At 42.7% G+C, this 25764-nt stretch overlaps 10 protein-coding genes across 10 annotated transcripts; 4 read left to right on the forward strand and 6 right to left on the reverse strand.

Annotated features, from left to right (window-relative positions):
• Positions 1-512: 512 nt before the first annotated feature.
• On the reverse strand, positions 513-1509 carry IL334_005060 (glycine cleavage system H protein; the record flags this gene model as incomplete). Its single annotated transcript, XM_062936774.1, has 4 exons — positions 513-604; positions 827-958; positions 1154-1300; positions 1413-1509. 4 exons carry the CDS (start codon positions 1507-1509, stop codon positions 513-515), a joined length of 468 nt encoding a protein of 155 aa, XP_062792825.1.
• Positions 1510-2070: 561 nt separating this feature from the next.
• On the reverse strand, positions 2071-4189 carry IL334_005061 (uncharacterized protein; the record flags this gene model as incomplete). Its single annotated transcript, XM_062936775.1, has 3 exons — positions 2071-3714; positions 3786-3933; positions 4059-4189. The coding sequence occupies 3 exons, from the start codon at positions 4187-4189 to the stop codon at positions 2071-2073; spliced, it is 1923 nt and encodes a 640-aa protein (XP_062792826.1).
• Positions 4190-5759: 1570 nt separating this feature from the next.
• IL334_005062 (uncharacterized protein) lies at positions 5760-8096 on the reverse strand (the record flags this gene model as incomplete). Its single annotated transcript, XM_062936776.1, has 9 exons — positions 5760-5762; positions 5834-6245; positions 6312-6417; positions 6478-6591; positions 6658-7222; positions 7311-7604; positions 7719-7870; positions 7936-7973; positions 8050-8096. 9 exons carry the CDS (start codon positions 8094-8096, stop codon positions 5760-5762), a joined length of 1731 nt encoding a protein of 576 aa, XP_062792827.1.
• A 344-nt stretch (positions 8097-8440) lies between these two features.
• On the forward strand, positions 8441-11112 carry IL334_005063 (phosphoribosylamine-glycine ligase; the record flags this gene model as incomplete). Its single annotated transcript, XM_062936777.1, has 4 exons — positions 8441-9293; positions 9359-9510; positions 9589-9730; positions 9803-11112. 4 exons carry the CDS (start codon positions 8441-8443, stop codon positions 11110-11112), a joined length of 2457 nt encoding a protein of 818 aa, XP_062792828.1.
• A 403-nt stretch (positions 11113-11515) lies between these two features.
• Positions 11516-12644, forward strand: IL334_005064 (uncharacterized protein; the record flags this gene model as incomplete). The annotated part of the gene is made up of 3 exons (XM_062936778.1): positions 11516-11988; positions 12108-12222; positions 12360-12644. The coding sequence occupies 3 exons, from the start codon at positions 11516-11518 to the stop codon at positions 12642-12644; spliced, it is 873 nt and encodes a 290-aa protein (XP_062792829.1).
• A 426-nt stretch (positions 12645-13070) lies between these two features.
• On the reverse strand, positions 13071-14017 carry IL334_005065 (uncharacterized protein; the record flags this gene model as incomplete). The annotated part of the gene is made up of 2 exons (XM_062936779.1): positions 13071-13759; positions 13879-14017. 2 exons carry the CDS (start codon positions 14015-14017, stop codon positions 13071-13073), a joined length of 828 nt encoding a protein of 275 aa, XP_062792830.1.
• A 963-nt stretch (positions 14018-14980) lies between these two features.
• Positions 14981-16846, forward strand: IL334_005066 (uncharacterized protein; the record flags this gene model as incomplete). The annotated part of the gene is made up of 6 exons (XM_062936780.1): positions 14981-15119; positions 15256-15408; positions 15534-15820; positions 16001-16305; positions 16566-16695; positions 16787-16846. 6 exons carry the CDS (start codon positions 14981-14983, stop codon positions 16844-16846), a joined length of 1074 nt encoding a protein of 357 aa, XP_062792831.1.
• Positions 16847-17219: 373 nt separating this feature from the next.
• Positions 17220-19567, forward strand: IL334_005067 (branched-chain amino acid aminotransferase; the record flags this gene model as incomplete). The annotated part of the gene is made up of 12 exons (XM_062936781.1): positions 17220-17414; positions 17578-17725; positions 17825-17879; positions 17952-18036; positions 18126-18149; positions 18231-18327; positions 18412-18491; positions 18627-18733; positions 18808-18901; positions 18967-19012; positions 19082-19142; positions 19237-19567. The coding sequence occupies 12 exons, from the start codon at positions 17220-17222 to the stop codon at positions 19565-19567; spliced, it is 1323 nt and encodes a 440-aa protein (XP_062792832.1).
• Positions 19568-19989: 422 nt separating this feature from the next.
• On the reverse strand, positions 19990-22842 carry IL334_005068 (uncharacterized protein; the record flags this gene model as incomplete). The annotated part of the gene is made up of 9 exons (XM_062936782.1): positions 19990-20436; positions 20490-20555; positions 20615-20704; positions 20916-21251; positions 21310-21894; positions 21953-22039; positions 22095-22163; positions 22230-22511; positions 22603-22842. 9 exons carry the CDS (start codon positions 22840-22842, stop codon positions 19990-19992), a joined length of 2202 nt encoding a protein of 733 aa, XP_062792833.1.
• Positions 22843-23420: 578 nt separating this feature from the next.
• IL334_005069 (uncharacterized protein) lies at positions 23421-25632 on the reverse strand (the record flags this gene model as incomplete). The annotated part of the gene is made up of 8 exons (XM_062936783.1): positions 23421-23599; positions 23766-24058; positions 24141-24182; positions 24252-24358; positions 24417-24704; positions 24806-24881; positions 25077-25443; positions 25542-25632. 8 exons carry the CDS (start codon positions 25630-25632, stop codon positions 23421-23423), a joined length of 1443 nt encoding a protein of 480 aa, XP_062792834.1.
• Positions 25633-25764: the final 132 nt, after the last annotated feature.

Here is a 25764-nt window from a genome sequence, read left to right on the forward strand (position 1 = left end):
TTTGCTCCATTCTGATCACGTCATTGACATCAGTAGCAGAGAATGAATGGATAGAGTCGGCCGCTGGCCAGTTCTGGCCTCTCAGGATTATGGTGAAAGTGAAGAGTACATTGATCAGTTACAGCAGAAGTCGTTTGAGTACCGCTTCTTCTTCCGCTGGAGGTATTCAAATTGGGACAAGAAAGACAGAATCAGTGCCGTCGGTCGTCTGAACTACTTCAGTACATCTTCTCTGAGAGGAAGTTAGAGGCGAGCCTTCTGAAGTCACGCAATTACATACATCAGTTTAAGTCTCCTATCTGCAACTTCACACAACGGATTAGCTGGAAAGGAACTTTGATCACTTCTTCCAGTAAGATCGTATTACTACTTCCCCACTTCCTTCCACACCCAGGTGAGTAAAAACTGTCGATCAGTGCGTGACGAGAAGTTTCCATATTTCTGCATAGAGGTAAAAGCAAACCCTTTCTAACAGTATTCCAGTTATCTCAATTTTTTCCATCGAGAATCGCTTAGTTACCCTCACAATGAGCTTTATAGGCCTCTGCGTTCAATAAAGCTTCGAATTCTGATGGGTCGGAAAGTTTGAGTTTACAGAGCCATCCTGAGGGGTCAAAAATGAAACATCAGTACTTCATTGCCTTTCCTTTAAGCTTCATCAGGTGCAAAGAGTGGGAAGACCGAGTGTCTCTGAGAAGAGTTGATAATTGATTGGGACACGAGCGGGTGTTACAGGTAGAAACGGTTTGAGATCTTGCTTTCAAACAGGGATAGTGATGGAGGTACAATGGCTCAAATGTAATTGATCACAGATGTTTCAACTCACCATCACCTTGAGGAGCTTTGTTTAGTAATCCAGGTTGATCAGCAAGAGTCTCGTTGATCTCTTCGATAATACCTGATACAGGAGCGTAGATATCTGAAGCTGCTTTGACTGATTCCACGGCACCGATTGAGTCTAAGTCGGTGAGACATAAAAGAAGTTAGCACTACCCTAATCAATTCCCTCATTACATCTTCGTGCTCCCCAAATCGTCTTCTGAACCAATCCCCCGAGCTTGCCAATATTGATTTTCTAACCTTTCCCTCTTCCGTTCGATGATCTGCTGTACACCCTCTATCCCTGATTCTGGCACAAAGCAAATGGACTCACCACCTTGAGCGACTTCTGCGCCTTGTCCAGGTAATTCAACAAAGACAACATCACCCAAAGCTTTTTGAGCGTAATCTGTGATTCCAACGGTACCGATGTTGGTGTTGGAGTCGAATGATACCCATTCGTGGTCGGTGGTGTATCGAGCTGAAGGGCGGGGTAGACGTACGCGTGAGAGAGGAAGGAGAAGGACGTAACAGATAGTCCGTCAGCGAATTGGTAATCTAATACGAAAGGAGCTTCAAAGGTCGAAACTCACTAGAAAGGAATCGTACACTTGAGAGCCTAATTGATTTTGGAGTCAAGGCATTTCGGAAGATAGCACTGGCTGGACGAGCGATTCGGAGTGATAACATCTTGCAAGTGATGTTGAATGATTAGTGCTGAAAGGAAGAAAGAAAGAAAGATGTGATGTTTCCGGGGGAGAGATTAGGAAAGAAGATTGCAGAGCATGCAAAAGGGAAAGAAAAAAAGACCTTGTTTGAGTGGGTAACAGATATGTCAAGTTTCGTTTCGTCTCGAGTTGGTCTGATGAAAGGGTTATAAGGGAATGGTAATTTCCAAGAATGGATGATAATGCTTTAACCTGTTGTCTTTCTCTCTCGTGTTGATTGGAAAATAGGTTAAAATGGAAATAAGCTAGTTACCTCGTAAGTAGATTGGAAAATATATATATATTGGGAAAGATAACAGGAAATAACGGTTACGCTTAATACATTTGATCCCGCTAAGGTCTCAGATTGGGATTATTATTGGAATTGAAAGAGCGAGCAGGAGCAACGCCGGTTTACAAGCATAACATTCATGACATCGTTGAACACAATCCCAGGAGAAAGACTGCTCTAATCGTAACTATAGTTCGTAACAGCAGTATCTAGATTGTTACATTCGACCACTCAACCTTTCAAACCACGCGACTAATTCCTTCTTTGACCTGCTGTACTAGGCAGTGGAGGAGCGTTCTCCAAATCGAAATCAAATCCAGCTAAACCTTCACTTGTAGTACTCATCGTTCTAGCATTTGAAGGGATATTCGAAGTTGGTAATCCAGCCAAGTCTTCTCTGTTCGGAGGAAGGAACGGGAAACTACCCAGGAAAGAATCGGCTACTGAAGCTTGCGTGTCTGGTCTTTTCTTTCTCTCTGGAATGATATCTTCCATGTCATCTGTACTTTGATTTTGACCGTGATAAGGACGTTGGTGTTGTTTTTGAGATGCAGGTCTAGGTGGATGAGACGATGACGATACAGCTACATGTTCTAAAGTAGTTGTTGAAGTAGATTGAGGTAATGTTTGTCCAATGATTCTTGCCGCAGAACTGGCTTCTGAATTAGGTGGTATCATAGGGAAAGCACCCAAGACTGAATCAGCAAATGATCTCGAAGATCCAATCGAATTCGTCCTGTTATTTGACGTTAATGGTGGTGGGGGTAATCGATCGAAATTTGGTGAAGTGGTAGAAGCTAAATATCTTCCTGTACCCATTGTTGATACTGAATTTAAACTACCCATCGAGAACCTCAAATCTCCTGGACCTGCCGAACTTGGTTCAGAAGATCTCAATCCTTCTTCATCATCATCATCGAATGTCCGACTATTACTATGACTTGATGGTGTTAGAGTTCTCATTGTAGCTGAACCAGATTGAAACGTTCCAGCTGGCGATAGCAAGGATGACTGCTGCTGTTGCTGGAAAGGATTTGGATGAATGTTTTCATCTTTAATGGGTGATAACTGTCCCCCACCACCAAGACGCTCCATTGAGGGTTTACCAAACTGAACGACTTCAGCTTGTTGCAATCTACCGATTTGCACTTGTTTAGAAGTGACAATCTTTGGTGCGTCTAGATGTACATCTGATTGGCCAGACCAATAGGAAGGAGCGGCTGAATTTCCTGATAGATACGAATCACGACATTGTGATGAAGATCCTCCTGTTCCGATTGGTGAACGTCGATCATGAGTGAAAGCTGTAGGTGGTGATAATCCACCTTCATGATTGGAATTAGAGGAAGGCGGATTCAGACGAAGATCAAGTCCAGGTGCTCTGGCTGGTCTTATAGGATGAAGTAGGTTCCTTCTGGCTTCGTCTAATGCTCTAGCTGCTGCACCTTGATTTGAAATACCATTCCCGTTACCATTACCATTTGAGGAAACAGGTAAAATCTTCGATAGAGCTTCATCGGAATTTGATGGAGGAATATACTGTATGGGAATGATATTCGCTGTGCCACCGCTTCCCATTGTAGATATACTTTGCCTGTCAGAGAATGGATCACCACTATTATTCTTGTCTAGATCGATCGTACCTCTTGAAGTGTTATAAACTCGTATGGTAGCTCCGTGATCATCGTAATATTCAGCATTAACAGGTGCAGGTGGTAAAGGAGATCTTGCACGTGCAGCCGAAGGTGGAGGTTGAGGTAACGAATTTCTTGAATGGGTCGAATGAGAATGTGCTGAACCAGGTTGTGGAGAAGGTGGTTGTGACAAGTGGAATCCTGCTGATTCAGCTTTTCTTGCTCGTGCAGCAAGAGCTTCAAGTCGGGCCAAGTCTCGTCTCTGTTTCCGGACACCAAGGAGAACAGTCAGTAAGATTATATCAAGCTTCCTCTCGAGTATGAAGTACTCACCTTCTTACGTCTCAACCACCAGAATAATCCTAAACTAGCAATGACCAAGACTGCCACAACAGGTCCTGCTATAGCACCTGGGTTTACACCCTTTGACGATGAACTGGCCGATTTGATACATTGAATAGCAGCACATTGATTACATGTTCTATGATTCATACCGGCGATCAGTACGTTTAACGTGAAAGATTATTGAGGACTTTAAAAACGTCTCAAAGGTTGAAAATGAGATGCGAGGTTGAGGAAGATACAATAGGCATAATAATAACTCACCTCGAAGTCAAGATACATTTCTCACCGGTGGAACAATTACATTGTGGAGTAGATTCATCACACGACACACATCCATCTCTCTTCCAGCTATCTAATCTAGGTGATATATTAAGTTTATGTGAGGAATGCATGGCGGGGCTGGGAAGAACGGTATTTTTCACTTGGGAAGTGTCGGCAAATGGGATGCCAAGCCTCTATGATCCACCGGTTTATCGTTCCGTACGATATAGATGCGTCTTGAGGGATGACTGGTGTCTATTGCAACGAAGAACTCCTGATCGACAATTCCTGTTTGAGCGGTAGAGAGAGTAATGAGTGTCTTTAAGTAAACGAACGTGTGTATCCAATGCAAGCTACTACTTTCCCAATTCCAATATTGGTGTCTAAGATGTCCGATTGACAGATTAAGCCTTGATTGACAATTCGAGATTCAAGTGAATTGATGATAGATTCAAGGGGGTGTCTGACGAATATGATATCACCGATAATATCGTAATGAATGGAATGTAATGGATGAAAGGATTATGTTCTTTCAAACGTGTATTGGAGCTGGATAAGATATAGTGATGGTATGGTGGTAATGGGTGTAGTGTTAAAAGGAGTGTTGGATGTGATACGTTGTCTTTTCGTTGCGACCGTGGTTGTTGATTGATTGTTGTTGTTGTGGTTGTGGTTGTTGATACGATGATGAAAGGATATGTCAGATGAAAGGATATGCGGTCTGTAACTGAAGACTGAAGTATGCTAATCCGATGTGATTATCTGATCGACAGATTGAATTTTTGGAATAAGATATAGAGTAAGATGCGAAGGATATGAATCTCTTCAAATGCTGATCGTTTATTAATTGAGGCTTAATCTTCCAGTTTGATAGATGGATGATCCGAGCGTTTATACGAGGTATCGGTGTTTCGCACAAACCCGTTGTCGTTGTCGTTGTCGTTGTCGCTACACAGCTTTCTGAAACAAGATCCTTCAGATGTTTTTTTTCTTATTTCTTATTGTTCTTTGACGGTATGTCGATAGATGGGGACCTGCCCAACAGATTATTGACTATTGTTAGTCCACAAAGAAACGATGGACTTGAAAAGGGTTGATTCAAGTGCAAGTGAAAGAGGGGAAGGAGGAATAGAATGCACAGCACTTGTTCTGTCGAAAATCCTTCTTATTTCTGGTATTCAATCGTAAGAGAGGGTGTGAGAGTAAGAGTGAGATTGTGGAGCAAGGTGGAAAGGAAAACCTTAAGACGCGTCTCTTTTTCTCTTTTTATCTTTTAATCTCTTTTGTCTTTTTTGTCTTTTGCTTTGGTCTTCGCGTCGTACTCAGACAGATATTATGAGAGATGAGTTTCAGTTCAAAAGACGACTTGGTACACGTCTACGTACACTCGTACATATTCAATCTAAAACGATGATCACGATCACCCTCTCTTGATGTTAGTGAAAAGCTAAGGAGAAAAGGTCTGGAACTTGCTGTCACGCCAAAAACAGAGAGTAGCCCTGATAAATGATATAAACTTTTACCTCATCATCACACGCGATAGGACAATCCCTCGTTTCACATCTTGCAAGCCAACATCTTACTTTGTAATGCATGTACACATATTTTGGCTAAAATCAATTGCACAAATGATCATCCCCTTCTTCCTTTTCAACCAGTTACTGATTCCAATATTCCGTATCAAAGACAGGCATATATCGTTTACTGCGGAATCGGAAAACGGACCATCAGCAAACTCCATCTTCCCCATACGATCGGAAATCTTCGTTACTCACTGTGATGACATCGGGTTTCTCTCTCTTTGTGAATTCCTTCAATTTGGAAGTTGCCAAAGCTACCTCAATCAAAGGTTTAAGACCTTCTTGAGCGTCTAATCCGTATTCACTTTCATTCTTTGAATATTTCTCAACGTATAATCGAACTGTCGCTCCTGATGAACCAGTACCTGATAATCTGAAAATAATTCTTGAGCCATCCTCGAACTTGATGTATAATCCTTGTTTCTTGGATACTGATCCATCGATAGGGTCAGTGTAGGAGAAATCATCTGCTTCTTTGACTTTGAATGAAGTCTCAGATGTGGTGGCTTTGAGGGCTTGTCCAACGAAATCTGATGAAGCGAATAATTTCCTCAAGTGGTCCATCATTGCTTCAGCTCCTTCAGATTCACATTCTTCGTAGTCGTATCTGAAAGTATGGTGAAATGTGTAAATCAATACCTGATCTCTTTTGTTTGTTTGCACAACGGCTCACCTGGAGAAGAAACTTCGTCCGTATTTCTTCCAGTGTTGCATCATGACATCATTGATGTTGGATCCAGGTTTCTCCTTGTTGGCAGCGGCAAGAATAGAGAGCCAAGCTATATAACATTGAATATTTAGATTTTATCGTTATTTCAAAAAAAGGAGAAATTACTCACCAACAATAGCCCAGACACCATCCTTTTCTCTAATATGGTCAGAACCAGTACCGAAAGACTCTTCACCACAGATAGAGAGTCGACCAGCGTCCATGAGGTTACCGAAGAATTTCCCTAATCGATTACGCACGAGATCAGCTTTCAAGTCATGCACACATCATTTGAAAGCAGATCACTTACATCCAGTGGGAACCTCGAAGACTTCAAGTCCTTTGTCTTTAGCAACGATATCAATCGCACCTGAAGTAGGCATTGATCTAGCTAAACCCTTAACACCTGATTTGAAGTATGGGATAGCTTTTTCGGCCCAATCAGCAATGATAGCTACTGAATCTGAAGGAGTTACGAAAGCTCCTTTTCCGTAGATCATATTCCTATCACCATCACCATCTGAAGCAGCACCAAATTCGATGTTCTCCTTTTCAACTCTTTCGACGAGCTCATGAGCATAAGTCAAATTAGGATCAGGGTGAGATCCACCGAAATCTGGTTTGGGTACACAGTTTTGAATTGAGGATTCATCAAGACCTAGTTCATCGATAAAGATCGCTCGTCCATAAGGACCTGTGACACCGTTAAGAGCGTCGAAGAGGACAGTAGGTTTAGGGGAGGTGGTGTGTAACCAGTTCTTGATGAGGTCAAAGTCGAAGATATCTTTGAGGAGTTTGATGTAGTTGGTCACAGGGTCTACAATGGTGACTTTGATAGGGCCGTGAGTGAATTCACCAGTCTTGGAGAGATCAAGCTATCATTGTGGTAAGATATCAGCACAGATCCTTCACTTCGAACTTCGATCTGTTAACGAAAAGATCGGAAAGAAAGGGAATACTCACATCGGGGAGATTGATTTGCTTGTATTCTTTGATGGTTTCAGTGATCTTGTGAATGGCATTAGTGACCTCTTCTGGAGCTGGACCACCGTTTGAGATGTTGAATTTGATACCGAAGTCGTTTTCTGGACCACCGGGGTTGTGAGAGGCAGTCAAGAGGATACCACCATCAGTCTTTAATGATCGAATGAGAGCTGATACGGCTGGAGTGGAAAGAATGGCGTCTTGACCGAGGATGATGTGTTTGACACCGTTGGCAGCTCCGATTCGAAGAATGATTTGAACGGCTTCAGGAGACTAGACAGATAATTGTGATCAGCCAACGTGTCTTTGAGTACATACTAGAGTCGTCAAGCAAGGTGAATCAAAACGATATAAGATCGAATAGAAGAATGAAGAAGCGGAACTCACAAAGTATCGACCGTCACCACCGACTACAAGGGTCTTACCCTCTGGACCTCCAGGGATAGCACTCAAAGTAGCTTGAATGAAGTTCTCAGTGTAGTGTTCTTGTTGGAACACCTTGACCTTCTTTCGAAGACCGGATGTACCGGGTTTTTGGCCTGTCATATAAGGTCAGCTGGATACATTTCAAAAAGGACATCTAGTGATATATGATTCAACTTACCAGAGTAGGCTTTAGTTTGAACGGTAACGATGTCAGACCTGTTTGGAAAATGAGTGAGCTTTATTTTTCATCACACAGGGGACACAAAGACAGGCTTATTCAGTCCGAGCATACCCACATTTTGTTCTTAGATATAGATGATTTGTTGCTGAGTAGCACATAGACCCCAAGAGTGAAATGTGAAGGAAGTGAAAGTGGGAATGTTGCCGGTGTGTTGGTGTGGTGGTGTGTGGTGCTCAAAAAAGGGTCCCACAACGACGTCAGAGTGATATATCAGGAACAAAGTGTTTCCACGTGGCAATCTATCCAAGAGCTCGCTTTTAACTCCGAATGTGGCATTTATTTTTCAACTCGATTGCTTTTTTAGACGTCCACTCGGTTTTTTTTTTGGTTTTTGACGATAAAGCTCTATTATGCTTTTTTTGTCAGTACTACTATCTTGATTTAGCTATAACTCAACTCTGAACAAGAACAACGTTCCCTTTGTTGGCAGGCTGCATTCGCCATGTCAGAAATCACTTCATTCCCACTCCCGCGAAATGATTTATCAGTTCTCTTACTCGGAGCTGGAGGTAGAGAACATGCTTTGGCATATAAACTATCCCAATCAAAAAGAGTATCGAAAATATACGTCTGTCCAGGAAATGGTGGAACAGCTTTGATGGGTGGTAAAGTATCCAACTTATCTATACCATGGGGTATACCCCCTGGATTTGAATCCATCATAGCATTTTCAAAGGAGAATAAAATCGATTTGGTGGTTCCAGGACCAGAACAACCTTTGGTAGATGGAGTTGAAGGTGCATTCAAAAAAATTGGTATACCTGTATTTGGACCTTCACCTATGGCTTCATTATTGGAAGGATCAAAAACTTTATCAAAAGAATTCATGGCGAGACATAACATACCAACTGCATCATTCCGTTCATTCACTTCAACTCAATATGAAGAAGCTATTTCATATATCAAATCAAACCCTTTCAGCTCAGGTAGATGCGTTATCAAAGCATCTGGTTTAGCAGCTGGTAAAGGTGTTTTATTGCCTGAAACAAATGAAGAAGCTTTGGTCGGTCTCAAGAGTGTGATGGTAGATCATGAATTTGGTGATGCGGGCGATGAAGTTGTTATTGAAGAATATCTCGCTGGACCTGAAATTTCAGTTTTGGCTTTCTGTGATGGTTATACAATAGTACCTATGCCAGCTGCTCAAGATCACAAAAGGATTGGTGATGGTGATATCGGTCCAAACACAGGTGGTATGGGTGCTTATGCTCCTGCTCCTGTTGCGACCAAGGAGATCATGGATAGGGTATTGAAAGAAAGTTTGGAACCTACAATCAAAGGTATGAGAGAAGATGGTGAGTATGAAGCGTTTCATTGAGGGATAATTATCGCTGGACAATTCTGAATTTGGAATCTATAGGCTACCCATTCGTTGGAATGCTCTTCACTGGTTTCGTTCTTACAGCGGATGGACCCAAAGTCCTTGAATACAATGTACGATTCGGTGACCCAGAAACTGAAGCTTTGATGTTACTCTTGGATGATGAGACTGATCTCGCAGAGGTCATGCTTGTGAGTATCAGTTTAATCCTTCGTATTGCCGGTCACCTCGTCCGCCCTTGCTGACTTATGAGATTGTGCGTTGCTTAGGCATCCGTCGAGGGACGACTTGATTCCGTCAAATTAGGCTACAAAGACGGTTTTGCTGTTTCTGTCATTCTCGCTTCTGAAGGTTACCCCGGTAAATACCCTAAAGGTGTACCGATCACCATTCATCCAGATATGCCTGCTGGTGAGTTCGCAATGCGCTTGATCATCGGTTTTTGGTCGTAGGCTGATGACACCCTTCCTCACCTGCTGTTAGGAGTTCACGTCTTCCACGCTGGTACCACTATCAAAGATGACACTGGTGTCACTGATGGTGGTCGAGTGATCGCTGTCTGCGCATCTGGTTCTTCCCTTCGAGAAGCCGTTGATCTCGCTTACGCAGGAGTTGAAAAGATCACATGGAAAGGCAAGACATTCCGACGAGACATCGCTTATCGAGCATTGTCAGCCGAAGTGACTGCCGACGCTCCTGCATCAGCACAATCTGCCGGACTCACTTATGCTGCTGCTGGTGTCTCCATCACAGCAGGGAACGATTTGGTCGACGCCATCAAACCAGTCGTCAAAGCTACTCGAAGACCAGGAGCCGATTCCAATATCGGTGGATTTGGTGGAGCTTTCGATTTAGCCGCAGCTGGATACACTGATCCCATCTTGGTTTCTGGAACGGATGGTGTCGGAACCAAATTACGTGTAGCATTAGATTATGGTAAACATACATCTGTCGGAATCGATTTGGTCGCCATGTCAGTTAACGATTTGATCGTTCAAGGAGCCGAGCCATTATACTTCTTGGATTATTACGCATGTTCAAAATTAGATGTACCAGTCGCCGCAGATGTCATAACTGGAATAGCAGAAGGTTGTCTTCAAGCTGGATGTGCTTTAATTGGAGGTGAAACTGCTGAAATGCCAGGAATGTACCTTAAAGATGATTACGATCTAGCTGGATTCGCCGTCGGTGCAGTTGAAAGGAGTCAACTATTACCTTCAAATGATATTCAAGCTGGAGATTATTTGGTAGCTTTATCTTCTTCTGGTCCTCATTCAAATGGATATTCATTAATTCGAAAAATCATTTCGTTATCAAATATATCATTACATGATCAAGCTCCTTGGACTACCGATATCGATTCTGAACAAATAACAATGACAGTTGGAGAATCATTATTGACACCAACCAAGATATATATAAAATCATTATTACCAGGAATCAAAACTGGTCTATATAAAGGAATGTCACATATAACGGGAGGAGGATTCACTGAAAATATACCAAGAATATTCTCGAACGAATCAGGCTTAGGTGTTAAAATGGATCTAAATTCATACGAGCTACCTAGGATATGGAAATGGTTAATGAAGGCTGGAAATGTTGAATCAAAAGAAATGGTTAGAACTTTTAATTGTGGTGTTGGAATGATCATTATAGTTTCAAAAGAAAAAATTGAAAAAGCTTTGGAAAGTTTGAAAGTGAATGGTGAAGATGCTTGGATTATCGGTGAAGTCATCCAAGGAAACGGTGTCGAATATGAAGGATTGGAATCATTCGGTCTTGATCAATAGATGTATATGTGATTCCACGTTTGAGTGAGTTTTATAGGAAGAGAACGAATGTGTAGTGTAGATAGATTATACATTTATACATGGAAAGTCAGTATTTTTCCGTTTGGGTTTTATTGTGTATGCATTTTGAACTGTGAATATGAACTTTGATCGAATTTACCTGCGTTCTGCCCAGCTGCATGTACTGTGAGCGTTTTCCTATCGGCTGGTCTGCACATGTATAGTCAGATGGATTGGGGATATGGGACACTCCTCATTCAATGTCGACGGGATCAAATATGAACGGTTATAGATGTAGAAAGGATAACATCGACTTTAAAATACACTTGTGTTTTTTTTCTACATCGCATAAGTGATCCTCATCTTACTACTATCTTTAAACTCCCACCTATATAGCTACACGATGTCACAAGCACATAGACCGACATGGAACCCCACTCAAGGTCGAGAAACCAAAGCTGGTTCTCAACAAATATCCAAGTTATCTTTGGCGGCACATACGAAACTTAAATTTCGACAACCAGGTCAAACTTCGACTGGAGAAGTCGCTCGTAGAGATTTGAAAGCGGAGTTGATACAAGCTGAACGAAATGCTTTGGAGAAGAAGAGGAAAGCTCAAGGACTACCTTCTCTTCTCCCTCCTCCCTCTTCTTCCGATCAGGAGAGCTCGGGTTCGTTGAGAATCGATAATGGATCTTCGACTTCTTCAGGGCCAGGAGAAGATGCGGAAAGTGTTAAAAGAAGAAAAGTGTTGGAAGAAGCTGCCGAATTAGATAAAGACGAAGACAGTGACGACGAAGGCGACAAAAAGAATGGAAATGGAGATGCAAATGGGAATGGGAAAGGAAAAGGGAAAGAAGTGAATGGTGATGACGAGTAAGTCGTTCACTTTTATTTTTCCATGCTTTGTTGAAGATGGGAAAAAAGGACAAGATATCTCAACCTGCGATATGAAGTGTGATATGATGGCTAATGACTGATCTTATTGATTACAGCGACGACGACGAATCTGATTCAGACTCTGACTCGGATGATGAAGATGATACAGCTGCTCTAATTGCGGAATTGGCAAAGATCAAACAGGAAAGAGCAGAGGAGAAAGCCAGACTTGTGAGTTACATCTTTCTTCCATGAGAAGCCACTTTTTGTTATACATCTTATGATTCGCTGATACACTTGCCTTGACCCCTTTGATCCTTTCTTCGTCTTCGTGCACTCCCGTAAATTGACCTCCCGTCCCCTCACAGGACGCAGAACAATCAGCATCAGCCTCCCAATCTCGTGAAGCTGAAATTGCACTCGGAAATCCTCTTCTTAATTTACAAGCTGCCCTGGGTCAATCACCAACAACACCTTCAACTCCTGGGTCAACAACCTCAGGAGCGACAAGCAATTTCGCAGTCAAAAGACGTTGGGATGATGATTTGATTTTCAAGAATCAAGCCGGCAACTTGAATGATAAATCCAAGAAAGGAGAATTCGTCAATGATCTGTTGAGGAGTGAATTCCATAAGAAATTCATGAACAAGTGAGTCTTTTTCCTTGAGTCGATACGAAAGATTACGTGATGAGCGAACGGAGAGAGGGAAGGAGCGAAGCTGGATGACGAAGAGCAAGCGGGGGAGTCACAGTCGGCTTGCAGTGAGGCACGGAGAATGTCATTGGAGAGTCTCAGTTGAACGGACCGGACATGGATGGATTGGCTAATAATTGCTTTTCGAATGATAGGTTTATCAAGTAATCGTTTACTTCGTCGGTGCGCTTCAGGATAGCATTCGTTCCTCTAGTAGGAAGAAACTGTACTTTGTCATATATGCATACCCCCATTTAACTCGAATTTACCACCAAATACGATACAGAAAGTATAGATTGATCTTTGGACAATGACATATCAATATTCCCTATCATAATATCGTCCAACTTAATCCATCCATTACATGCTTCACCTGATGATTTGCTCAGGCATGACCCGCAGCACCAGCGCCAGTCTCAGGCTGAACTAGATCCCTATCAACCACACCACCTTGATCTAATCCCAAACCCGGTTCTGCCGAGATCTGATGCTGAGCACTCAAAGGTTGATTTGGTAAACCACCATGAGCCATATATCCAAATGAAGGTTCACCTTTTCCACCAGGGGTGATTAAATCAGGGGAAAAAGCATATGAATTTTGGTGTGAAGGTGGTAAAGGGATATTTGAACCTTGAACTTGATTTCCTTCTCTTCTTCCGGTTGCGTGATCGTTTGATTCGTTGACATAGGGGTTGGAAGGCGGGAAATATGTTCCTTGTCCATGTGAATCATTATCAAGACGAGATCCACTATGGTAGATTTTGTCTTCATCTTCATCACGTTCGAGTGCAGGTCTTCGATGTTCATGAGTTTTATGAGAAGGGATATTGATATTGCCTTCTGACTTTGGATTGATAGGATAATGATCTTCGTTTGTGTGTGTTTCAGAAGGTATCAAATGAGGTGAAATCTTCTCATGAGATTCAGAATGTCTATCCTCATCTTTAGAGTGAACATCATGGGTTTCTCGTGGATCATCACTTGGTTCTTCTGGATTTTTCGAAAGAGAGGTTTGACCAGTTCGTTTAGCTTCTCCTTCGATGACTTTCTGTTCATCTTTGGTAATTTTACCGACTGTGCATCACACATTTGACCAATCAGCGTTATTTCCCCTCATATACGTTGAAAACTGGACAAGTAAAAGGGGCATGGCTAGATGGTAAACGATTGAAGCTGGACAAAGTAGTACTTACCGACTTCCTCCATTCTGCCAGAGAGCTTTTCACCTATGGTGGGTTTATGTAATCCCCCATCATTCACTGGATGTCTGGGATTCAATGCAAAATCAACGATGGTTCTTGGGACGGAAGACTGGTTGGGTGGAGGGCGCATTGGTGACTTGGATGGAATTAGATCTAACTCACTTGTTGTTGATGTTATCGGTATCAGACATTGCTGTTTATCTGATTATGTTGGTGATATATCAATGGGAAATGGGATGTTTGTTGGTTTCTAAATGAGTGAACCAGGTGGAAGATCAATCTACTCAAGACCTTTATACATCAATTGTTCATTCACTCGCTATGGGATACTGGCTCAGACTGACAGACGTCATAGAGAGATAGGGTGAACACTAAAAGACGACAAAACAGTGCAATTTGTCAAAAAGTCGTGTTTTGGATGATGGTAGTGATGGTGATGACGAGATGAGAAGCATGATGTTGATGACGACGGTGCATTGTGTTTATGGTACCTGTGTGAGATATGGTCAATGTGTTCTTGCACTTCTCAGCTCCTGTTGTCAACCAGATGATTGTCACAACAACTTGGCAACGAAGCACGCACAGGGAGAGGTGCATCTAAAACACGCCAATCCGTGTTTCAGCACAGCCTACATTCTTTTAAAGATATCGCCATGGTACCGGGGATTCTGGTCGATGCACATACTCAAACATGTTGCTCATACTCGATAGAAGCACAGAGTGCTCGAATCATCAACAATGCTTTGATAGATATCTCTTCAGTACTTCGAATTTGATTAGGTCGTAGGTCGCATCGAGCATGAATTGAAAGGTTGAACGCCGGTATTGTATGCCGGGTTGAGCCGACTTGATCTAATTAACGAGATAAGCGCCAGGATGCTTCTACTCGTACGGTGAACGGCGAAGGTGGGCTTTCGTCACTTCCTGCCCACCTCCAGTGTGATCAGTGGACCTACTTGTTCGATGCATGCCATCAGAACAACTTCTTGATCCCTTTCACTCAGTTCACCAAGCTCAGGTTTGAAATCTGATTATCTAGACATAAGATAGAGGGCATCTTCAGTGAAGCAGCACGAACTTGAAAACGCTCAAGATGTCATCTACTATACCCGAAAAAATGCAAGCAGTCATCTTCAAGAAGCCTTATCAAGTCGCAGTTGAAGATGTACCCACGCCTAAAATACAGGATGAGAGTGATATCATATTAAAAGTTCACTTGGCTGGATTATGTGGTAAGTCATCCGATCACCTCATGTGTTCAACTCCACTTGCGCTTCCACTTCCATAATGGTCAAACCTGGTTTTCCTGCAGCTCAACCCAAGTCTCATCGCTGTATTTCGCGACTACAACTAATCACCAATATATAGGATCCGATCTGCATCTTTATAGAGGTCATGAAGACTGCGGTAAAGATTATACATTGGGTCACGAAGTAGTAGGAACTATTGTTGAGAAAGGAAAACAAGTTGAGAAGTTTAATTTGGGTGATGTTGTTGCTGTACCATTTACAGTATCATGCGGTGCGTATATTTCAATCACACTTATCGAATCGATGTAGAACGTATTGAGTCACTCAAACCGACCTCTCCCATAAATCATCACACTTTCAGATTTTCGCAAGCTAATTCGTCTTTTGTGTTATAAGGTGAATGCTGGTACTGCAATTCATCACACACAGCACGATGCAAACACTCCCAATTATTCGGCACACCAAACCTTCAAGGATGTCAAGCTGAATACGTTCGAATCCCATTAGCTGATGGATGTGTATTTAAGAAACCTGATCAATTACCTGATGAATTAATGTTACTCATGGCGGATATATTACCTACTGGATACAGTGCAGCTGCGAATGCAAGGGCTTTATTAGATGGTCCAACACAAGAGAAAAGTATAAAAGATGATGTTTGTGTGGTCATAGGTTGTGGTCCTGTGAGTTGAACTCTGTTGTGCTTTATTATCTCGTTTCTTGAATACCAGGACAATGTGAGGCTGATACGATCCTCTGATTTCCTTCCGTGTCAATCTTCTCTATGATTTACGTGACCGACAAACGACTCTCTGCTGTGCTGTTCATTCGCCCCCTTCCCCACCCCCTTCCCCAATTTGTAGGTCGGCCTATGTGCCATTTCATCAGCATTGACCATGTTTTCCAAAGTATACGCAACAGACCTCACTGCATCCCGATTGACTTTGGCTTCGAAACACGGTGCTATAGCCTTACCATCTTCTGAACTCAAAGCAGCGGTGTTGGAAGCTACGGACGGTAGAGGTGCAGATGCAGTGCTGGAAGTTGTAGGACATGAAGGTGCACTTCTGACTGCTTTGGATATCGTAAGACCCTATGGAGCTGTAAGTAGTGTTGGAGTACATAGTCAGATCATCAAGTTGAACGGTGGTGCTCTGTATGACAAGAAGTGAGTTCCTATGTTTGGTGCAATGTGGAAGGAGCGCGGAGAGCGAGGTGTTGATTTGATGTGGGGCAGCGTTGGCGGTCCCTGATGTGATAGAGGTTGAGGCAGACAGAGGAGGGAATTACACAGCTCTTCGGTCCACTCTGGGAGTGTCTTTGACCCCTCAAGACGATGTCGGAAGGTGATGGATATGGTCGCGAGTGATAACGAGGCTGTGTCCTTCCAGCTTGGAATCGTCGCTGACAATGTCACTCGTTTCATAGCGTCAAATTCCAATTCGGTAGATGTTCCGTCAGAACATTCTATGCTGCAGCTTTAGAAGTTCTTTCAGCCAATCAAGATTTATTCAAGAGTTTCATCGAACATAAAGTTGGTTTCAGTCAAGCTGAAGAGGTAAGTCTCTGGATTCCTTCGCCTTTTCAACTCCAGACGACGGGGTAGAGTCCAGAGCTGATGATGTGATTATGTCATTGCGTAACCTCAGTATTATGCTCTTTTCGAAAAGAACAAAGTGGCTAAAACGGTGTTCGTTCCAGGTCAATAAGGACGTAGAATAACATAGTCATAACGCATAATCAGCACCGTTTGGTGAAATATGAGAACATGACCTTATATCACTAGTCATCCAGACGCAGCATATGAGAATTGAGCATGCATCCATGAATGTAGATCATTATGCTCGAGTCGAAAAGCACTCACATCTGCTTTACGGCCGAGAAAAAGAGAAGCTTTTAGCTTTCGTTCCGTACCCCCACGTGGAATAAACATGTCCAAAACCGACTCGTTCGAAAATCAACAATCATGAAGTAGCTATTCCTATTTTATCATCTCACTCGCTTCAGCTATATAAAGTTGAAAACTTCCCACATATACCAGAAGACTGCTTCATCAACTGACAAAGAGAGAGACAGAAAATCATGTCTCGTTTCACTCCTTTACGTTCCTTCCCTCGCTTGGCTGCTCGTCAGACCACCCTCAATGTCATTCGACCATCTCTCGCTTCACCTCCTATCGCCAACGCAGGTCTAGGTCAAAAGAGGGGATACAAAAGGTCCCCTCAACCTATGAGAGATGTGATGACTGGTGAAATCATCCAAACTCCGGATCTTGATGTGAGTTCATCTGTCCTTCTCTTGTATTTCCCATGTTATCATCGATTCAAGCTGTTTCTCGTGAAATCGGCAATGTCCCAGGATGATTATTCGCAACCATGATGCCGACCTCTATTAAAAGAAAGAGTGATGCTGATTACATTGTTTTATACTCTTGGGATAGGCATCTTTATTGAAAGTGACTAAAACCACATCACCAAAAACACCATTACCCCCATCCAAACTTGTTTTCGGTAAAACATTCACCGATCACATGTTAACTATCAATTGGAGTTCTGGTAATGGATGGGGCAATCCTGAGATCAAACCTTGTATGTATATCCTTCCCATTATTCATGTTTGATTCTACCATTTCGCCTCTGTGATTTCTATGGTTTCAGACCTCGAGCTGATGGAAATTGTTAAACTAGACGGTAAATTAGAATTGGATCCTTCATCCACTGTATTCCACTATGCCTTCACATTGTAAGTCTGAATCGTAGAGTCAAAAAGTATCACTTTCACAACAGTGCTGATCGAAGCAAATCTCATGCCTAGATTCGAGGGTATGAAAGCTTATAGACAAGAGGATGGTACTGTAAGATTATTTAGACCAGATATGAACATGGCCCGAATGAACAGGGTGAGTACAAGTGGTTCAACAACACGTTATATTTTGAATGAAGAGAGAAACAACGGTCGCTGACGATCCACTATTCCTTGATATATCAGAGTGCCGCCAGAATTGCTCTTCCTGTGAGTATAGCAGTATTGGGATAACCTCTACTTTCCATGAAACATGAAAATCGCTAAAACTCAACCTCCACGCTTTAATAGAATTTTGACGGAGAAGCTCTTACTGAACTCATCAAAAAACTCGTCGTGCTTGACTCTGAATGGATCCCTAAAGAAAAAGGATATTCACTCTACATCCGTAAGTACCTTCTCTAAAGCTATCAACTTGACGTTGTCTGATCTGGAGAATAACTTATGCTTCGTTATGTGATATATACTATAGGTCCAACTTTGATTGGTACTCAAAATGCATTGGGTGTCGGACCAAGTTCAGATGCTATGTTATTCGTCATCTGTTCACCTGTAAGCTCAGTTCTCATTCTTGAATACTTGATACCACCATTCCTCTTCACAAAACCACAGTATGCGAATTATTCCTATAGTACTCAATATTTAGGCAATGGTATTGAAAGAATACTGACCACAGCCAATAATCAGGTCGGACCATACTACGCTTCTGGCTTCAAGCCAGTTCAACTTCTCGCTACTACCAAATTCGTTCGTGCTGCTCCTGGTGGAACAGGCGGTTACAAACTTGGTGCCAAGTAAGTAGGACATACATTTTCACTCAAGTCATCGTCATAATGACTCGTGCTGATCTATCAATCTCGTAATATAGCTATGCTCCAGGTGTCGTTCCTCAAGCTGAAGCTGCAAAAGAAGGTTATAGTCAGAATTTATGGTTGTTAGGTGACGAACACGCTTTGACTGAAGTGCGTCAGCTTCTTCCTCTACATCGGCTGAGACGATAGCTGATACACCCTTCCCTTCGACTCAGGTTGGAACCATGAACTTATTTGTAGCTTTCAAGAAGCCCGATGGCAGTGAGTCATCGATTCTTTATTTCTTCGATACCAATTGTGGCTCATTACTAATGTGATTTCCATGAAAAGGCGTCGAACTCGTTACTCCCCCATTAGACGATGTAGTCTTACCTGGTGTTACTCGTGATTCGTAAGTCGCTCAACATCACCCGCTCATCCTATTTCGTTCTCTGTGATGCAAAGTGTGAAAATCCAGACTGATCTCGAGGGTTTCTGTTCAATAGCGCACTTCAACTTGCTCGAGCACATTCGAAGGGAGAGACTATTCCCGGACTACCTGAAAAACTCGTTGTATCAGAAAGGAAATTGGTAATGGCAGATTTAGTAGAAGCTGAAAAGAATGGTACATTATTAGAAGTCTTCGGTACTGGTACAGCAGCAATCGTTTCACCAGTTGATAAAATTGGTTATCAAGATAGAGATATCATCATCCCAACAGGTACAGATGGTTTAGGTGATATCGCAAAAGGTCTATTAGGTAGAATCACTGCTATTCAAACGGGTGAAATCGATCATCCTTGGTCAGTCATTGCCAATCCCGTCAAATCAACTTAAGTGGAACTTAAGGGATTGTCAAAATATGTTAGGATGCGATCACATGAATAGTCGTCATATATTTGGGTATATTATATTGGAGAGTGGAAAGGGAATAATCCAAGTTGTAAATACAGTTATATGCATGGATTTATGAAATTGGTTTTATAAAATCATTTACAAAGCGTTTCGAAAGCTCGCAAAGGAGAAATGCGAGATGGGATTGTGTTATGTTAAGCAAATGAGGGAATTCATTGATATACCCATACTAGGCGTGTAAAATGTTGTAGAGGGTGGGAATAGATCAGGAAAAAGAGGTAGTAATAAAAAATAATTGTAGTTGTACACAGAGAGAGGTAGATGAGTTCTGAAATGGATTGTAGATGTACAATTTTAATAGGGCGATTGCCCCTCGATGATTCCTTGTCTTGTTGCGGTTTTTTTTAACAGCTCTCGATGTGCTTGACTCCTTCCTTGACGATGATCTCTCTGAAATGTCGTTTGAGCTTAGTAGTACAGATACCACTTTGATGTTCAAGAGATTTCCAATCGAGTTTATCATAATTCTTTTGAACGACATCCCACATTCCCAACCTCACCCATTTCTCCATCTTAGCCTTGCCTTTCTCAGGTGGCGCTCCAGCAAACAGTTTCTGAAGTTCAGGCCCCAGAACCTCTCTCCAGTGTCTCGAAATCTTGGCAGATGTGAAAGTAGGAGTCTCGATAGCATTGAACTTCAATGTCTTAAGGAAATTGGAGCTGAGGAGAGAAGACATGATGGATCCTCGAAGAACATTATCGATTTTTTGACCAGGAGAAGGTCTCTTAGGTGAAGGACAAGGGGTCGAAGGCGTATCAGAAGCTTTTCGCTTGGGAGGAGTGACCGGAGTCTGAATGTACCGACAACGTGAGCTCGACCAAGAGAAACATCCGGTAAACTCACAGGGTAAGAGCCTTGTATCAAAACGAGTTCCTCATTTTTGCCTGGCTTTTCAGACGCAAGGAACGGCTACACCAGAGAACAGTGAGCTTTCGGATTCAAGATGCGAGAGATAAAGGCGCACTCACCTGTGTTTCATTGTTAAGATCCGGGATATCAACTTCCATAGCACCAGAATGACGGTCGACGGTCTTGGTGGAAGCTGGACTGCCTTTGGGCTGTGCGACAAGATTTTAGCTCAAAGTACAGGATCTATCCAATCTGCGAAGATCACCAACTTGTTTTCGAGACTTAAATGCTTGAGATCGATCGTGAATCTGGCTATTGTTCGAAGCATTGCTCTTCATCGCAATTACAACTCCCGTCTCGTTCTTCTTAGGTGTTTCGCTATGAGCATTAAATAGCATCAATAGTGGACAGACTGCTCACCCCAACTTCTCCCAAGACCACTTGATCCAAGACCTCTCGCTCCTTTTGGTTCGCCTCATCCTCGGAAGATAGCTGGTCAAGGTTTTTGGTCTTGGCAGGCTCCTTTCTCTTGACGGTATGAGCAGATATATCACTCTCTCCTTCATATACGGTAGCTGGCGAGTCGATTTTGGCCGTCGAACAGATCTTAGAGTTGGGTCCCTTTTCAGATCTGACGGGCGAGTTTGCTCGAGGTCGCTTATTGACTTCTTTCGATGACTTGGACTGAGAGTTGTCTCGAGGCTTAGCAGTGGGACCATCTGGTACAACAGAAGAGGAAGATTCAGCTGTATCAAGCTAAGAAGGTATGCAGCTCGATGAGCCTATATGATCAGCTCATCATGGTAGGACTGACCTCTTTTTCATCTTCGACTCCTTCATCATTATCTTTCTCCTTTACATCTTCGTCGACTTGTTTCGACTTGTTTCGAACTTCAGCTTTATTAGTCTCGACAGCTGCGGCCTTTTTCGGAGCCGCCGGTTTGCTAACGAGCCCTTTTCCCTTCTTGGTGACGAGGACTTTTGCTTTTCGTCGCTCCTGCTCAACGCTTTCAACTTCGTCTTCACCAGAGTTCTGTTTCTTGGTGACAGCAGATTTACCTTTGTTCGCAGTATCAGGTTTGGCGAAAGATGAAGAGGATGAAGGAGCCACACTGGAGTTTTTAGGGGCAAGACCGGTGAATTTACCTTTCTTGTTTCCAGTGGTACTGTTGGCTGACGAGGATCCACTAGCAGGAGCGAGTACGATCTTGTTCGCATGAGCTTTGTTAGCAGGCTTCTTCAGTTCGGCGGACTTGTTTTTTGGCGGGGCTGATGCCTTCTTGACGGAAGGTGTCTTGCCCTTTTTGGTGGGGTTGTCAGCAGGAGTGATTTCTGCTTTAGCGATGTTCTTCGAAAGCTTCGATTGTTTCTCGGTATCGCTAAGGGCGTCTTCGTCCTCCTATATGAGGTAAGTATATCAGTCGACCAGCTGTCGCGATTGTTATTATCCGACTCACCTCATCTTCCGCTTCGGATTGTTTCTCATTGTCAGAAGATTCGGGCGAGGCTGCCTTTTTAGTCGAAGACGTGATTTTCTTTTGAACCTTTGTTGTAGTAGTGTCAGCGATAGCACCATTGCCGCCCAAAGAGAAAACCTACCTTGGCTTTAGTAGCTGAAGCCTGCTTCTTGTCTTCAACCTTTTTAGTCCCGGAACTTTGGGAAGGTTTCTAAGTGGTATCGTCAGCTTTTGAGGAGTGGTCACTTCTATAGGCAGCTGAAACGGAAAACCCCACTTTTTGCTCTGCCTTTCCTTCTGAATCATCATCTGCATTCTTATCGTCATCTTCTCGAGAATCATTTTCCTCTTCTTCATCAGAATCGACTGTTTGCTTGCTTTTCTTGGTAACAGCAGGTTTGAGTTGAATCAGTTTAATATTTTTCTTGACTTCTTTGGCTTTGATGACTGTTTTTCCTTTTGAGGAGGATGTAGTTGAAGCTGGCTTAACCTTGGAGTTCGAAGCGTGCCCAGATTTGACTTGCTTAGCTGGTCTGTTTCGTATGGGTCTTTTCAATCTCTGCAATAGAAAAAAAGTTAAATCTCGTCAGCATAAAGTACCAGGATCAATCCGGTCAATTCAAATGCAAGGTATACATTGAGTCGCTCACCTCTTGCTCATCATCATCGTCGTCATCATCGCTTCCTTTCCCCTCGACTTGCTCTTCGTCTTCCTCCTCATCTTCATTCTCACCGGCGAAACCACCATAGCCTTGAGATCCAGATTCAGATCCATTATCGATTTCAGGAGTTTCACCATAATCTTCATCATCTGACCCATAAGGCTGATCGGATGAAGTCATATTTCCGTATATGGAGGCTGGTTTACGTTCCCTCGTAGGTCGGGACATCGTGATTCGACGGTTTTGCTGCTCAGTGATCAGGTAGAGTGAACAACGGTTCTCTCGTCAGCTTCAGTATTTTACGCCTGGCTAGAAGAGGGAAGTGATATAGAGCCTGCTGAATCGAAAGGAAGAACAACTTTGCGTAAAAGCACTTACAGTTGAGAAATGCGAATAGAGCTGTTGCAGTTGTATTTAAGGTTATGAGCTTTCGCAGCTGAAGAGAAGAAGAGAAAAGAGATTGAATGATGAAGAAGAAATGAAAAGTCATCTGTATGAGCAATGGACATATTGATCGTCAAGTGTATACTGGTGCTTCTACGCACAGACCCATTTGATGACGACCATGGTGGGTCCTTTTGATTATCGAATGGTGAGTATGTTGAACCTGATCACGGTAGTTTTTAGGAGTTGTTCTTACTGTCATCTTGTAACCGTCAGCAGTATGAGATACATCTATCGTCAGTCGAACATTCATATACAATCCGTAGAGAGAACATGAAGATTAACAACCCGTGACAACTCATGAATAGACCAACCCTGAAAATCCAATGTTCATGTGTCATACAACGATGTATCAAACGACCCTATCGTACTTTCCTACCTTGTATCCACATTCCTTTTCTATTTCTATCATCACCATTGCACCACCATCTCTCTATATTTTCTTTCCATGATTCATCTGTCAATTGCTTACCTTCCGATTCAAGATCGAAGAGGTCCAATGGTCCTGTACCAGTTGGGTTCTCCTTATTTGCTAATTCGACTGTACAGTAAAGAAGCTAAATCAGCACTCAATCCTCCAATCGGGTTCACTCCGTTCGGAGCTACGACGAGAGACAATCCCTTTCTTTTTACCGAGGTACTGAGGATGTCTCCATTCCGACAGAATTCGGTTTAACGAAGGTGCGGCTCAGATAATATCCACTCACTCAGTTGAGCATCGAATTCCATTCCCACTTCGAATGCTCCACCTAATCCCATACCTTTTTTACCGCCTCTGGTGGCGAGATATAACGCTTCTGTCCAATCGACTTTGAGATTTTTACTGGCATTACCTTCTTTCTCTGAAACTTGTGCAAAACTACAATTCATAGCTTCACATCTGGCACCTTCTCTCATACGTGAGATGATTACAGCTTGTCTCATTTGGACTTGGATAGAAGGTGAATATCCGCCTGCGATATCGGTCCCTAATCCGACGGAAAGAGAAGCATCAATCGCCCTATAGTGAGGTAAACCAACAGGCTTCAGAATGGTGTTCGTCTTTATCTCAGGTGATATCTCATTTTCAGTCAAATACTCACTCTCGTAATGGGAATTGTTTCTCGGATAGATATGCATTGGACCTGCTCACCGATATCATCAGCTATCTGATGGAGAAACCACAATGTCATTTAGCGTGATTAGGCACTTACAGAGGACAATGAGCCATTGTGATTTGTCTATCTTTCACCAAGGGAATCATCTCTTCGTCAAGATACGTTACGTGAGCTTGTAGGGTTTTAGGACCGAGGAATCCGAGCTGATGCAACATGCACATAAGTTGAAATCCGAATATAAAACTTGATAGGTGAACTCACTTCATCCCATAAATCCTGATCCCTTTTACCTCGTCCCTTTAATACCATATCCATTTGATCTCTTCCTTCACACATATGACTTTGAACTCTAACACCTCGTTCTTCCCCTAATTTCTGGAGGGAAACCAGTAGTTCATCCGAACAAACGGGTATGAAACGAGGTGTGATTATAGGTTGAACTAATCTTTCATGACTCTCGAAAGATGACAGATATTCTGAAAGTGAATCTAGGAACTGGGTTAAGGATGATAACGATGAACTCGCTGATGATTCGCCATACGTTGGCCGCTGTATAGTGCGGTTAGCGAGATGTTCATCTGAGATTCGTGAGAGGTATAAGACGAGATGATTGACGTTGAGCAGGATATTCTGTACAATTCAATACTCACAGGAGATTGATCCATAGATAGTTTACCTATAAATCCTCTCAATCCAGCTTCCTGCATTTTCCGAGCTAGTATAAGGCTGAGGAGTTGAAAAGGCAGTCGGTAGGTCAGCCAAAGGATCATCTCGGAGTCACTGGAGGATTAATCTGGTTTCGCCCGTTCATCACTCCCCAGCCAATGCTTTGGCCTGCTTTCCGCTCAGCAGCTCCGGACTATCACCTGATCTATCCCACACACTCCTTACCACAATTACTATGGATGGGATAAAACTCACTTTGATCTAACAGCGATACTGCCAAAAAAGCTCACACAACCCGTTCCAGCATCCAACAATCTCCCCACCAGTTTCTCATAGACTTTCTCAGCTAGTTTCTCATCACTATCTATCCTCTCTTCTGCCCTATAAGCGTATCTTTCCAACCATTCTAATAAGGGAAGATCTAGGCCTGTTCCATAGTAGAGATATTGAGGTGCATGAAGGTGTAGATCTGTGAATGTAGGTAAGAGGAATGAATGATTTCCCAATTCTGTTATACTACCCAAATCAGAAGAAGAAGCAGAAGAAGCTGAAGCGAGCACAAGTTGAGATGCTTCTGAATGAATGGAATCGATATGTGAGATGAAACCCTCCCCTGATACAACTATCATAACTGTCAGCTCTGAACAATATCAATCAAGCAGGGGAGAAGTGGAGATATCTTTCTAGTGACAAAGTACCTTTGTTAGACCGTCTACTCACCTAACAGATGCTCTTTCCTGATTCTCAGTTTACCAGGGGAAGGAGTATCCACAAAATTGCCTACGAATAACCTATCTTGCTTCAGAGTCATGATAGATTACGTTCTTGAGATATACTGATTTAAGTTTGATCCCACTAAATATATGTATATGTGGCTCTCAGAATAAGTACCTCTTCGAAAAGATCTAGTGTCTATAGTGATTTCTCAAATACAGTCAAGATG

This window comes from Kwoniella shivajii, chromosome 6 (assembly GCF_035658355.1).
Source record: "Kwoniella shivajii chromosome 6, complete sequence".
NCBI lineage: Eukaryota > Fungi > Basidiomycota > Tremellomycetes > Tremellales > Cryptococcaceae > Kwoniella > Kwoniella shivajii.